This window comes from Triticum urartu, chromosome 1A (assembly GCF_056163025.1).
Source record: "Triticum urartu cultivar PI428250 chromosome 1A, HENAU_Tu73, whole genome shotgun sequence".
NCBI classification, from domain to species: Eukaryota; Viridiplantae; Streptophyta; class Magnoliopsida; order Poales; family Poaceae; genus Triticum; species Triticum urartu.
The window spans coordinates 128,603,861-128,615,921 of NC_141873.1; the positions used below are offsets into that span (position 1 = coordinate 128,603,861).

At 42.1% G+C, this 12,061-nt stretch overlaps 1 protein-coding gene across 1 annotated transcript; it reads left to right on the forward strand.

Annotated features, from left to right (window-relative positions):
- Positions 1 to 6,885: 6,885 nt before the first annotated feature.
- Positions 6,886 to 8,407, forward strand: LOC125551391 (glyoxylase I 4). The gene is made up of 3 exons (XM_048714608.2): positions 6,886 to 7,264; positions 7,361 to 7,466; positions 7,905 to 8,407. The coding sequence occupies exons 1-3, from the start codon at positions 7,095 to 7,097 to the stop codon at positions 8,268 to 8,270; spliced, it is 642 nt and encodes a 213-aa protein (XP_048570565.1). The 5' UTR covers positions 6,886 to 7,094; the 3' UTR covers positions 8,271 to 8,407.
- The last annotated feature ends 3,654 nt before the right edge of the window (positions 8,408 to 12,061 follow it).

Genomic DNA, 12,061 nt, shown 5'->3' on the forward strand with positions numbered 1-12,061 from the left:
TGCTTGCTCCCCCTGCTGTGTTCTTAGTGCCAGATATTCTCAAATATTCTAGAAAAAATTATATTTAAATTTCAGGGCATTTGGAGAACTTTTATTTTCGGGGTATTTTTTTATTGCATGGATAATTCAGAAAACAGACAGAAATCACTATTTTTTGCTTTATTTAATATGAATAACAGAAAGTAAAAGGAGGGTACAGAGAGTTGTGTTTTCTAAATTCATCCATCTCATGCTCATCAAAAGGAATCCACTAACAAGGTTGACCAGGTCTTGTTAACAAACTCATTTCGAATAACATGAAACCGAAGAATTTACAAATAACACTAGGTTACCTTAACGGGGATATGCACATCCCCAACAATAAGAATATCATATTTCTTCTTGACAGTAGGAAGAGGAAATTCAAAACCTCCAATAGTAATTGTTGAAATTTTTCCAATAGAATTGATACTGTGGACTTGAGGTTGTTTCCTCGGAAACTGTACCGTATGCTCATTACCATTAACATCAAAAGTGACATTGCCTTTGGTGCAATCAATAACAGCCCTTGAAGTATTCAAAAAGGGTCTTCCAAGAATAATAGACATATTATCGTCCTCGGGAATATCAAGAATAACAAAGTCTGTTAAAATAGTAATGTTTGCAACCACAACAGGCACATCCTCACAAATACCGACAGGTATAGCAGTTGATTTGTCAGCCATTTGCAAAGATATTTCAGTAGGTGTCAACTTATTCAAATCAAGTCTATGGTATAAAGAGAGAGGCATAACACTAACACCGGCTCCAAGATCACATAAAGCAGTTTTAACATAGTTTCTTTTAATGGAGCATGGTATGGTTGGTACTCTTGGATCTCCAAGTTTCTTTGGTATTCCACCCTTAAAAGTATAATTAGCAAGCATGGTGGAAATTTCAGCTTTCGGTATCTTTCTTTTATTATTAACGATTTCCTTCATATATTTAGCATAAGGATTCATTTTAAGCATATCAGTCAAACGCATACGCAAAAAGATAGGTCTAATCATTTCACCAAAGCGCTCAAAATCCTCATCATCCTTTTTCTTGGATGGTTTAGGAGGAAAAGGCATGGGTTTCTGAACCCATGGTTCTCTTTCTTTACCGTGCTTCCTAGCACCAAAGTCTCTTATCATAACATTGATTCTTTGATTGTGGGTTATCAAGATCAACAGCAGGTTCAACCTCTACATCATTATCATTGCTAGGTTGAGCATCAACATGAACATCATCATTAACATTATCACTAGGTTCATGTTCATTACCAGATTGTGTTTCAACATCGGAGACAGAAATATTATTAGGATTCTCATGTGTGTCAATAACAGGTTCACTAGAAGCATGCAAAGTCCTATCATTTTTCTTTTTCTTCCTTTTAGAAGGACTAGGTGCATCAATATTAATTATCTGAGAATCTTGCTCAATTCTCTTAGGATGACCCTCAGGATACAAAGGTTCCTGAGTCACTTTACCTCCTCTAGTTGCAACTCTAATAGCAAAGTCATTATTTTTACTATTCAAATCATTGAGCAAATCATTCTGAGCTTTAAGTACTTGTTCTACATGAGTGGTAACCATAGAAGCATGTTTACTAATAAGTTTAAGTTCACCTTTAACATTAGTCATATAATCACTCAAATGTTCAATCATATAAGCATTATGTTTCAATTGTCTACCAACATAAGCATTAAAATCTTCTTGCTTAACCATAAAGCTATCAAATTCATCCAAACATTGGCTAGCAAACTTAGCAGGAGGGATTTCAGCTTTATCATATATCTATAGAGAGAATTTACCTTTACTAGCTATTTCGGGTTATCGAGACCATGTGTTTCTTCAATAGGTGATGAATTAAGACCATGTATTTCTTCAACGGGAGGTAAATTCTTAACATCTTCAGCTTTAATACCCTTTTCTTTCATAGATTTCTTTGCCTCTTGCATATCTTCAGGACTGAGAAATAGAATACCCCTCTTCTTCGGAGTTGGCTTAGGAGTTGGTTCAGGAAGTGTCCAATTATTTTCATTAGTCAACATATTATTCAATAGAATTTCAGCTTGATCAGCAGTTCTTTCCCTGAAAACACAACCAGCACAACTATCCAGGTAATCTCTGGAAGCATCGGTTAGTCCATTATAAAAGATATCAAGTATTTCATTTTTCTTGAAAGGATGATCAGGCAAAGCATTAAGTAATTGGTTAAGCCTCCCCCAAGCTTGTGGGAGACTCTCTTCTTCAATTTGCACAAAATTATATATTTCCCTTAAAGCAGCTTGTTTCTTATGAGCGGGGAAATATTTTAGCAGAGAAGTAATAAATCATATCCCGGGGACTACGCACACAACCAGGATCAAGAGAATTAAACCATGTTCTAGCATCACCCTTTAATGAGAACGGAAACAACTTAAGGATAAAGTAATAGCGATGTTTCTCATCATTAGTGAATAGGGTAGCTATATCATTTAATTTAGTAAGATGTGCCACAACAGTTTCAGATTCATAACCATAGAAAGGATCAAATTCAACCAAAGTAATTAACTCAGGATCGACAGAAAAATCATAATCCTTATCAGTAACAAAGATAGGTGAAGTAGCATAAGCAGGATCATATTTCATTCTAGCATTCAGAGATTTTTCTTTTAGCTTAGCTAATAATTTCTTAAGATCACGTCTATCATTGCAGGCAAGAAAGTCTCTAGCAGTTTCTTCATCCATAACATAACCCTCAGGAACAACATGCAATTCATATCTAGGGGAGAATCTTCATCATCACTTTCATCAATATTATCAGTTTCAATAATTCCATTCTCTCTAGCCCTAGCAAGTTGTTCATCAAGAAATTCACCAAGTGGCATAGTAGTATCAAGCATGGAAGTAGTTTCATCATAAGTATCATGCAAAGCAGAAGTGGCATCATCAATAATGTGCGACATATCAGAATGAATAGCAGGTGTAGATGTCGCAAGCTTACTCAAAACAGAAGGTGAATCAAGTGCAGAGCTAGATGGCAGTTCCTTACCTCCCCTCGTAGTTGAGGGAAAAATCTTGGTTCTTTGATCTTTCAAGTTCTTCATAATGATAAGCAGATATAAATCCCAAGTGACTCAAAGAATAGAGCTATGCTCCCCGGCAACGGCGCCAGAAAATAGTCTTGATAATCCACAAGTATAGGGGATCGCAACAGTTTTTGAGGATAGAGTATTCAACCCAAATTTATTGATTAGACACAAGGGGAGCCAAAGAATATTCTCAAGTATTAGCAGTTGAGTTGTCAATTCAACCACACCTGGAAACTTAATATCTGCAGCAAGGTATTTAGTAGCAAAGTAATAGGATATTAGTGGTAACGATAGCAAAAGGTAACGGTAGCAAAAGTAATATTTTGGGGTTTTATAGTGATGGTAACAGTAGCAGCGGAAAAGTAAATAAGCGAAGATCAATATAGGAAAAGCTCGTAGGCATTGGATCGGTGATAGAGAATTATGCCGGATGCGATCGATCATGTAACAGTCATAACCTAGGGTGACACAGAACTAGCTCTAGTTCATCAATATAATGTAGGCATGTATTCCGAATATAGTCATACGTGCTTATGGAAAAGAACTTGCATGACATCTTTTGTCCTACCCTCCCATGGCAGCGGGGTCCTATTGGAAACTAAGGGATATTAAGGCCTCCTTTTAATAGAGTGCCGGACCAAAGAATTAACACATAGTGAATACATGAACTCCTCAAACTACGGTCATCACCGGTAAGTATCCCGATTATTGTCACTTCGGGGTTAACGGATCATAACACATAATAGGTGACTATAGATTTGCAAGATAGGATCAATAACTCTCATATATTGGTGAAAGCATAATAGGTTCAGATCTGAAATCATGACACTCGGGCCCTAGTGACAACCATTAAGCATAGCAAAGTCATAGCAACATCATTCTCAGAACATATTGGATACTAGGGATCAAACCCTAACAAAACTAACTCAATTACATGATAAATCTCATCCAATCCATCACCGTCCAGCAAGCCTACGATGGAATTACTCACACACGGCAGAGAGCATCATGAAATTGGTGATGGAGGAAGGTTGATGATGATGATGGCGACGGATTCCCCTCTCCGGAGCCCCGAACGGACTCCAGATCAGCCCTCCCGAGAGAGTTTAGGGCTTGGCGGCGGCTCCGTATCGTAAAATGCGATGAATCCTTCTCCTTGATTTTTTTCTCGCCGAAAGTGAATATATGGAGTCAGGGTTGAGGTCGGTGGAGCATCAGGGGGCTCACGAGGCAGGGGGTGTGCCTAGGGGGGTAGGGCGCGCCCCCACCCTCGTGGACAGGGTGTGGCCCCCCCTGACGTGGATCTTTCTTCCAGTATTTTTTATATATTCCAAAATAATTCTCCGTTAATTTTCAGGTCATTCCGAGAACTTTTATTTCTGCACAAAAATAACACCATGGCAATTCTGCTGAAAACAGCGTCAACCCGGGTTAGTTCCATTCAAATCATGCAAGTTAGAGTCCAAAATAAGGGCAAAAGTGTTTGGAAAAGTAGATACGATGGAGACGTATCATCCCGTGCCTCCTGTTACCCTCGATCCTTAGACGCGCAGTTCGGGACCCCCCATCCGAGATCTGCCGGTTTTGACACCGACAATCATCCTACCAAGAAACTACAAAATTTGAATAATATGAGTATTTGCTAGCTTATGGGCCGCATTCCTAAGACAATGCTAAAATGAAACTCCATCCCTAGAGCAGGCTAGAGCAAAACAGTATACAAAAATTACTAAGTAGGGGTTGAAGACATAAATTCCCACCATTGCACACTTTCATAAGTTCCAAGGAGTCGGGTTCTATACTAACTCATTAGCATCCCAAGGAATTCATAGTCACTCACGAGCATCCCAGGGAATCCATACTCACGCGTGAGCATCCTACATAATCTAATAGCTCAATTTCTTTAGAATACCTCCAAAGTAATGCCATCAAGCAAATGATTTCAAGAACAAGCCACATCACAACAACTTCTCCCAAACTGTTCCTAAGACATCACCGATAGCTCTGGTATCGTCCTCATGGATGGATGCATCAGTGTTAACCTTATAACAGCCCCGGCTCAACTTTGACCAACCAACTTCCTGAGGGTGGTTGTTGTGCATCACTGAATCATAGTTTGCGGTCAGGGCATGAGTCCCAAATGTTGTCTGGGGTGGTGTCGCCCTTGGCTCGCCCTTCACAAATTCCCACTGTTGCCACCACACAAACCAACAAGCTAGAACGATAGACTCTTGCATGCCAAGCATTCCGGGAACTGGGGAGCTCTGATTCGGATTACATAAAATGCCCACCGGCAGAACAAAACCAAAACAATCAAAATGACAAGTGCCTATTCAATAACTTCATCTAGCCCCATCTCCTTCCATACTTAGTTCTTCAAACACCTTGCCTGTCATCTCTCCTGGTCTGAGACCCAAAGTGGTGATCCCACTCCGTATAGTATGCAAGTCGTACCGAAAAGTGCCTCAACTTGGTTTTGTGCCACGCAACAAAATCCTCTGTTAAGTGAGCACTCAAGGGGATCATAAGAACTCTCTCCACGTCAATTGGTAAAAATATCTCCCTGGTAAGTTTTTCATCCCAAAGAGACCAGAGTCTGGGTTGATTAATTCCTCAACCGTACACAAGATAACATGCCCCTTCAAAGCATGAATCTTCCTTGTATTATTATTTAGGATCCAATGATCTTCCCAAATCTTTATCGTTTGATTCGACCCCACTCTCCAAGTATGACCACGCCTGAAAGTTTGCAAACTAGGAACAATACTTCGCCAAGTATATGAAAAGCCTTTTTTGATCCATCACTTAACAGGCTATCATCAAGGAAGTATTTAACTCTCAACACTTAGGCACAGAGGGAATCAGGACTGGTTAGCACCCTCCAAGTTTGCTTTGACAACATGGCGAGATTAAAATAATACAAATCTCGAAAGCCTATACCTCCCTTTTTTTGGAATACACATCCTCCACCATGCGCGCTAGTGTATCCTTTTCTGATCCTCCGTATCAACCCACCAGAAAGTAGACATTGCATCATTAATTTCTTCAAAGAGTTTCTTGCGGAGCTTTAAAATAGCCATGTTAAAAAACAGGGATATATTGGATAACTGCCCTCCATAATATTTGAACTATCATTTTTCAGAAGATGGGTAATACTATCACTCCTATCTAGTTACATCATGGTTAGGGACCAAGGTATTTATCTGAGATAGATTCGGTCATAATATTCAGCTCGATTTGGGCTTTTAAATCAACATTTATGTTTGGACTAAAATATAAATTGTATTTATCTTTGCTTACCAACTAGCCCGAATTTGTACAATATTCATCTAGCACTTGTTTGAACAAGGTTGCAGTAATCAAATCAGCCTTCATAAGTATTAGGGAATTATCAACAATGTTTCTTTTTCCAGCTTTCGTTTTCTTTACGTGGAGAAAAGATTTAGGTGCCATTGTCCTTTATATCTTTGGCAAATTCTAGTGTTTGTTATTCTTTTTCAACTTTGATGGTCGTTTGTGATGGTGTGTGAAGTAGCGTGTAAGTATACTGTCTGCTTCTCTTCATCAGTTCTAGAATTTTTAAAATATGTATGATAGATTCCTTTAATGGAAGCTGCGAGCAACCTTCCCATAACCAAAAAAGTGTTTAAATGTCGTCTCTGAGCCAAAAACTTAGGCATGAGACGCTGAAGCCAGAATGGACGTCCTGGGAGGATGAGACGAACACGAACGGTCTAGATGAGGATGACGTGGAGCCACGTGTCAGCAGTATCTCCTCCCGCGCAGCTATATAAAGGAGCACAACTCCAGCTCACCCTCCGCATCTTTCATTCGTGTCTGAAGCAGCAGCCATTGCCCATTGCTAACCAGAGTGGAGTGGTAGAGCAGTTCGAGTTTGCTTTTCTCTCTTGCTTGATTGATCGGTGCCTCGATCCATCGTTCGTCGGCGGTGCATATAGTTAGCGAGGAATTCTCGGGCCGGCCACCGGCGACGACGACCGCAAGTGATCCGTGAGGATGGTGAACACGACGGCGGCTATGGTGAGCGGCGGCGTGCTGCCGCTGGCGTCCCTGAACCACATCAGCATAGTGTGCAGGTCGGTGGAGGAGTCGCTCGACTTCTACATGAACGTCCTCGGGTTCACCCCCATCCGCCGCCCCGGCTCCTTCGACTTCGACGGCGCATGGTAATCATACCGGACCAGCTCAATACGTAGGAGCGTCAGTGTTAATTGCACTGCTCTGAATCTCTGATAATGCTTTTCTTGTTGCTGCGAGTGAAGGCTGTTCAACTACGGGATCGGCATCCACCTGCTGCAGTCGGAGCATCCAGAGAGCTTACCGGCGAAGAAGGAGATCAACCCCAAGGATAACCACATCTCCTTCCAGGTACGTTGTGGTAGTTAATTTCGATTTGGTTGCGAACAGCTCTCTCTCTCTCTCTCTCTCTCTCTCTCTCTCTCTCTCAAAAGGAGTATTAGGGTGTGACGAAAGCGACGTCGGCGTCCTGTCGCCGGCGACGGCCCGCATGTGTTCCGCGAGTAACAGTGCCGTTATGTGCGATCGATGGCCGACAACGACGGGTCGGGCTGATGTGCACACGTACGTGCACGGCGCATAAGTCTTCCATTTCGCGCGTTGGTTCCTTGTTCCGTCGTAGATGCACGATGGATACCAGGTCAAGTCACCACTCACCACACAGAAACTGAAGTTGGATGCTGAGTCAGAATGTCTCACTAGCTGAGATCAATTTTCGTTTATCAAATACAGTATAAGAAAAGCTTCTGAGACTAATGAAGGCGCAAAATTGTTGTGTTTTGTGTGCAGTGCGAGAGCATGGTGGCGGTGGAGCGGCGGCTCAAGGAGCTGGGCATCCCGTACATCCAGCGGTGCGTGGAGGAGGGCGGCATCTACGTGGACCAGATCTTCTTCCATGACCCCGACGGCTTCATGATCGAGATCTGCAACTGCGACAAGCTCCCGGTCGTCCCGCTCGCCGGCCAGAACTTCGCCATGGCCGCCTGCAAGAGGGTCGCCTCCGTCAAGCAACAGCAGCTGCCCATGCCAGTCGCACAAGTAGCGCAAGCAACCCCTGCTCCGGCGGCGGCCGCGGCTTCGCAGTGCGTTCCGGCGCCGAACCCGGCCTTGCAGCGCGTCGGCGGCGAGGAGGCGGCGCATATCTCGTGCGCGTGAGGGGTGGGGGGCCGGGGTAGCCAGGCCGCCCAACCGGTGGGTGGCGCGCTCCGTGGAGTTGTGGTTTTTGTACATTGTGATATGACAGTGTGCGTATGAATAAAGCGAGGGGAGCAGAGTGTAGTTTCAGCTTCAAATCTGCGTCTCGGAGCGGATGAGCCCTCTGTTTGCTCTGTTTTTCCTCCCCGTCCTTCGAACTACTGTAGTAGGCGAGTATTTAAACAAAAACTACCACATTTCATAAAAATATGATAGAAAACTATCACTTTACGATTTTGTGCGGAAACTACCACTTTTGTCCTAATCCGTGACAAAATACTACCAAGTCTCGAAACCGATCGCTTCACCAGCGCTAAGCACCAAACTAATCAGCCGGTTCCACGTTTCAGGCGCCACGGTGGCCAACCGATGCCTGCCGCGCGTCCGCGGTCGGAAACGGCGTCGTCAGAGAATCTGCATCAAAGGTCCCACGTTGGAATCTGCATCAAAGGTCCCACGTTTTGGTGCATTGAACGCAAACCGATAATCGCCGTGTCCGACTATGGACGAGCCTTTAACACACGGCGGGCGTCGGTTGGCCACCGTAGCACCTGAAACGTGGGACCGGCTAGTCAGTTTGGTGCTTAGCGGGCGTCGGTTGGCCACCGTAGCATCTGAAACGTGGCGTCGGTTGGCCACCGTAGCATCTGAAACGTGGGACCGGCTAGTCAGTTTGGTGCTTAGCGGGCGTCGGTTGGCCACCGTAGCACCTGAAACGTGGGACCGGCTAGTCAGTTTGGTGCTTAGCGCGGACAAGCGATCAGTTTCAACACTTGATAATTTTTTGCCATGAATTAAAACAAAAGTGATAGTTTTCCGCATAAAATCGTAAAATAGTAATTTTCTGTCACGTTTCCCTAAAATATGGTAGTTTTTAGTTAAATATTCGTAATAGGCACTACTCCCTCCTAAAGTTCTCCTCTTAGATTTTACTCCCCCGTTTCTAAATGCAAGTTCTTTTAGAAATTTTAATATGAACTACGTATATATGTATATAAACGTAGTCTAAAGTTAGATTCGTTTATTTTGCTTCGTATATGGTTTATATTAAAATCTATTTTTTTAATTATTAATATAGACACAAGTACTCATATACATACGCATACACTTATCCTTATAAACACACACATGCACACCAACACGCATATCCTATCCATATGAGTACCTCTGAAAGACTGAGCCGACATATCATCTTGTGATTTACGAAGTCACCGTAGGCGCCTCATCGTCGACGGAAACGTCTCCTTCCACTGAATCGCCAAAAATCCTGAAATAAATTCAAAAATAAATGCGAGCACCAGGATTTGAACCCTGATAGGCTAGAGATACCATAGTCCCTCTAACCATCCAACTACAAATTGGTTCACTAAAAAAACAAAAATGCCACACCTTCGAAAAATACTACTAATCTTACGTTTTCCCTAATCTTAACCAATCCTTCCCTAATTTTCAGGGTGGGGAGGCCTGTTATCTAACTAAACAAAGCCACATCGTCCTGTACGTAACTCTTCAAAAAACCTTTGGTAAGTGTAGTAAAGCCCTTAGAAAAGACTTATACTTCCTTTGTAAATTAATATAAAAGCATTTAGATTACTAAAGTAGTGCTTTAAACATTTTTATATTTGTTTATGGATGAAGTATTTAGGAACAGGGTATTGATATGTCTTGTCTAAATCGAGACGAGCTTGATGAAGGCGAGCTCTAGATGGGGCCAGCCCATTGCGCCTCTGACCAGAAGCTAGACGCCATATTTCCATCCTTTTTATGTTTTCTGCTTTTTTGTTTTCTATTACTTCATTTATATTTTCAGATATTCCATATTACAAAAGGAACACTTTACATAAAACACTTAGAAAATTGTTAATGGAGTATTTAAAAATACTAAATATGTACAGAAAAAATTAGCATGTAAATAAAAAGTGTATACAAAAAATATAGAACGTGAAATGTGTACAGAAAAATATTGACCACTTACTTAAAAAATGTTAATCCAAGAATTTAAAGAAATGTTAAACAAGTGTTTGAAAAATGTTATTGTAAATTGTGTATATAAAAAATATTGACCATCTAGTCAAAAATATTAAAATTCCATTTGAAACTATAATTGTGAATTATATCTTAAAAAATGTTAATCCAAGAATTCAAAGAAATGTTAAACAAGTGTTCGAAATTTTTTTAACTTGCATTTGTAAATTGTCTATATAACAAATATTGACCATGTAGTCAAAAAATATTAAAATTCCATTTGAAACTATAAATGTGTATTATATATAGTCAAAGAGTTATTTGACCAGTGGGTCCATCGACGACGCCGTCTTCGCTCTGTCACGCCATGCCCTTGCTCGACAGCCCTGTCGCCATGTACCTCTGTCGTGCATACCTAATAGACTCGCTATGCCGCCGCCCTCGCCTTGCCTTGCCTCCCGTCCTCCTCGCCGCCGTCCCCATCCAACAAATTCATGGGTTCACTCAACGGCGGCTGGCGGCGCGGAAGCTTGCGGGAGCAGTAACTATGGTGCGATATCGAGCAAAAAAAGGAGACGGGGAATGATCATGAGCTCACTGCGGTTCTTCTGGTGCAGACGATGAGATCTAGGAAGCACAACATGCGTCGATTTTGTCGATGGCTTCTGGTGGCCGTAGTCGAGGAACACGACCCGATTCGCCCGGCTTGGGGTAGCTGGAGCCTATTCCTTTGTCTGGGCTGTCGAGGGAGACCAGGTGGAGCTCTGTGGCGCGTTGGTTTGGCGAGTGGTGGCCACTTTCCATGAAGACGACACCGGCATCATGGTGCTCTTGGGGGTTTCGAGATTGCGGGGAAGAGATGGGAATGGCCATGGGGGAGATGTTGGAAATATGCCTAAGAGGCAATAATAAATTGGTTATTATCATATTTCCCTGTTCATGATAAACGTCTATTATCCATGCTAGAATTGTATTGATCGGAAACTCAGATACATGTGTGAATACATAGATAAATAATGTGTTCTTTGTGACGGCATCGATCATCGTCTGGCCAGGCACACGTGACTTCGTCATGGGGATGCTGGAACACAATAACGAGAAAGAAGAACAAAACCGGTAACGACGATTTCGGTATAGTGAGCATAGTGATGACTCAGGAGGATACGATGCATCTCGGGTTTTGTGTAGTATCGTGAAGCAAAGGGACCATCACATGATAACCTAAGGTTCACTCGAATATCATTCGTGTACTCATAGGGACCGATGCAGACATCCACGGTCCCGCTGCTGGTCATTGAACGAATGATTTCATTCATGTCTACGAGTTACCGAACCTACATGGTCACAAGCTTAAGGCAATCATGATCTGCTGAGTGTTAGTAGGTCGGGAGTCATGAGAATATATTTGTGGAGTTAATTCATGAATATTTGGAATAGTTTCGAGAGGATCCGAAAGCGTTTCGGGGTCACCGGAAGGGTTTCAGTGAATATCGGGTAATAGCGAGTATTACCAATACTTCTTATATATATAGTCAAAAAACAATGATAGATTGGATAATTGCCTTCTAGAATATATTTTTTGCACCCATAGACCAACGCTTCTACTTTCACCCCTTCCATATTTGAACAATCCTTTTCGTAAGATGAGTACAACTATCACTCCTATCCAGTTCCATCATGATTGGGGACCAAGGTATTTATTAGAGATAGCTTCAGTCATAATATTTAGTTCTCAATAGATTTGGGCTTTAACATCAACAATTACGTTTGGAGTAAAAATGATACTA

Bases quoted from the DNA above. Each gene is read 5' to 3' on its own strand.
- LOC125551391 (XM_048714608.2), top strand. From the start codon at position 7,095: ATGGTGAACACGACGGCGGCTATGGTGAGCGGCGGCGTGCTGCCGCTG. The intron at 7,265-7,360 runs GTAATCATACCG...CTGCGAGTGAAG, and splicing joins TTCGACTTCGACGGCGCATG to GCTGTTCAACTACGGGATCG. The intron at 7,467-7,904 runs GTACGTTGTGGT...TTTTGTGTGCAG, and splicing joins ATAACCACATCTCCTTCCAG to TGCGAGAGCATGGTGGCGGT.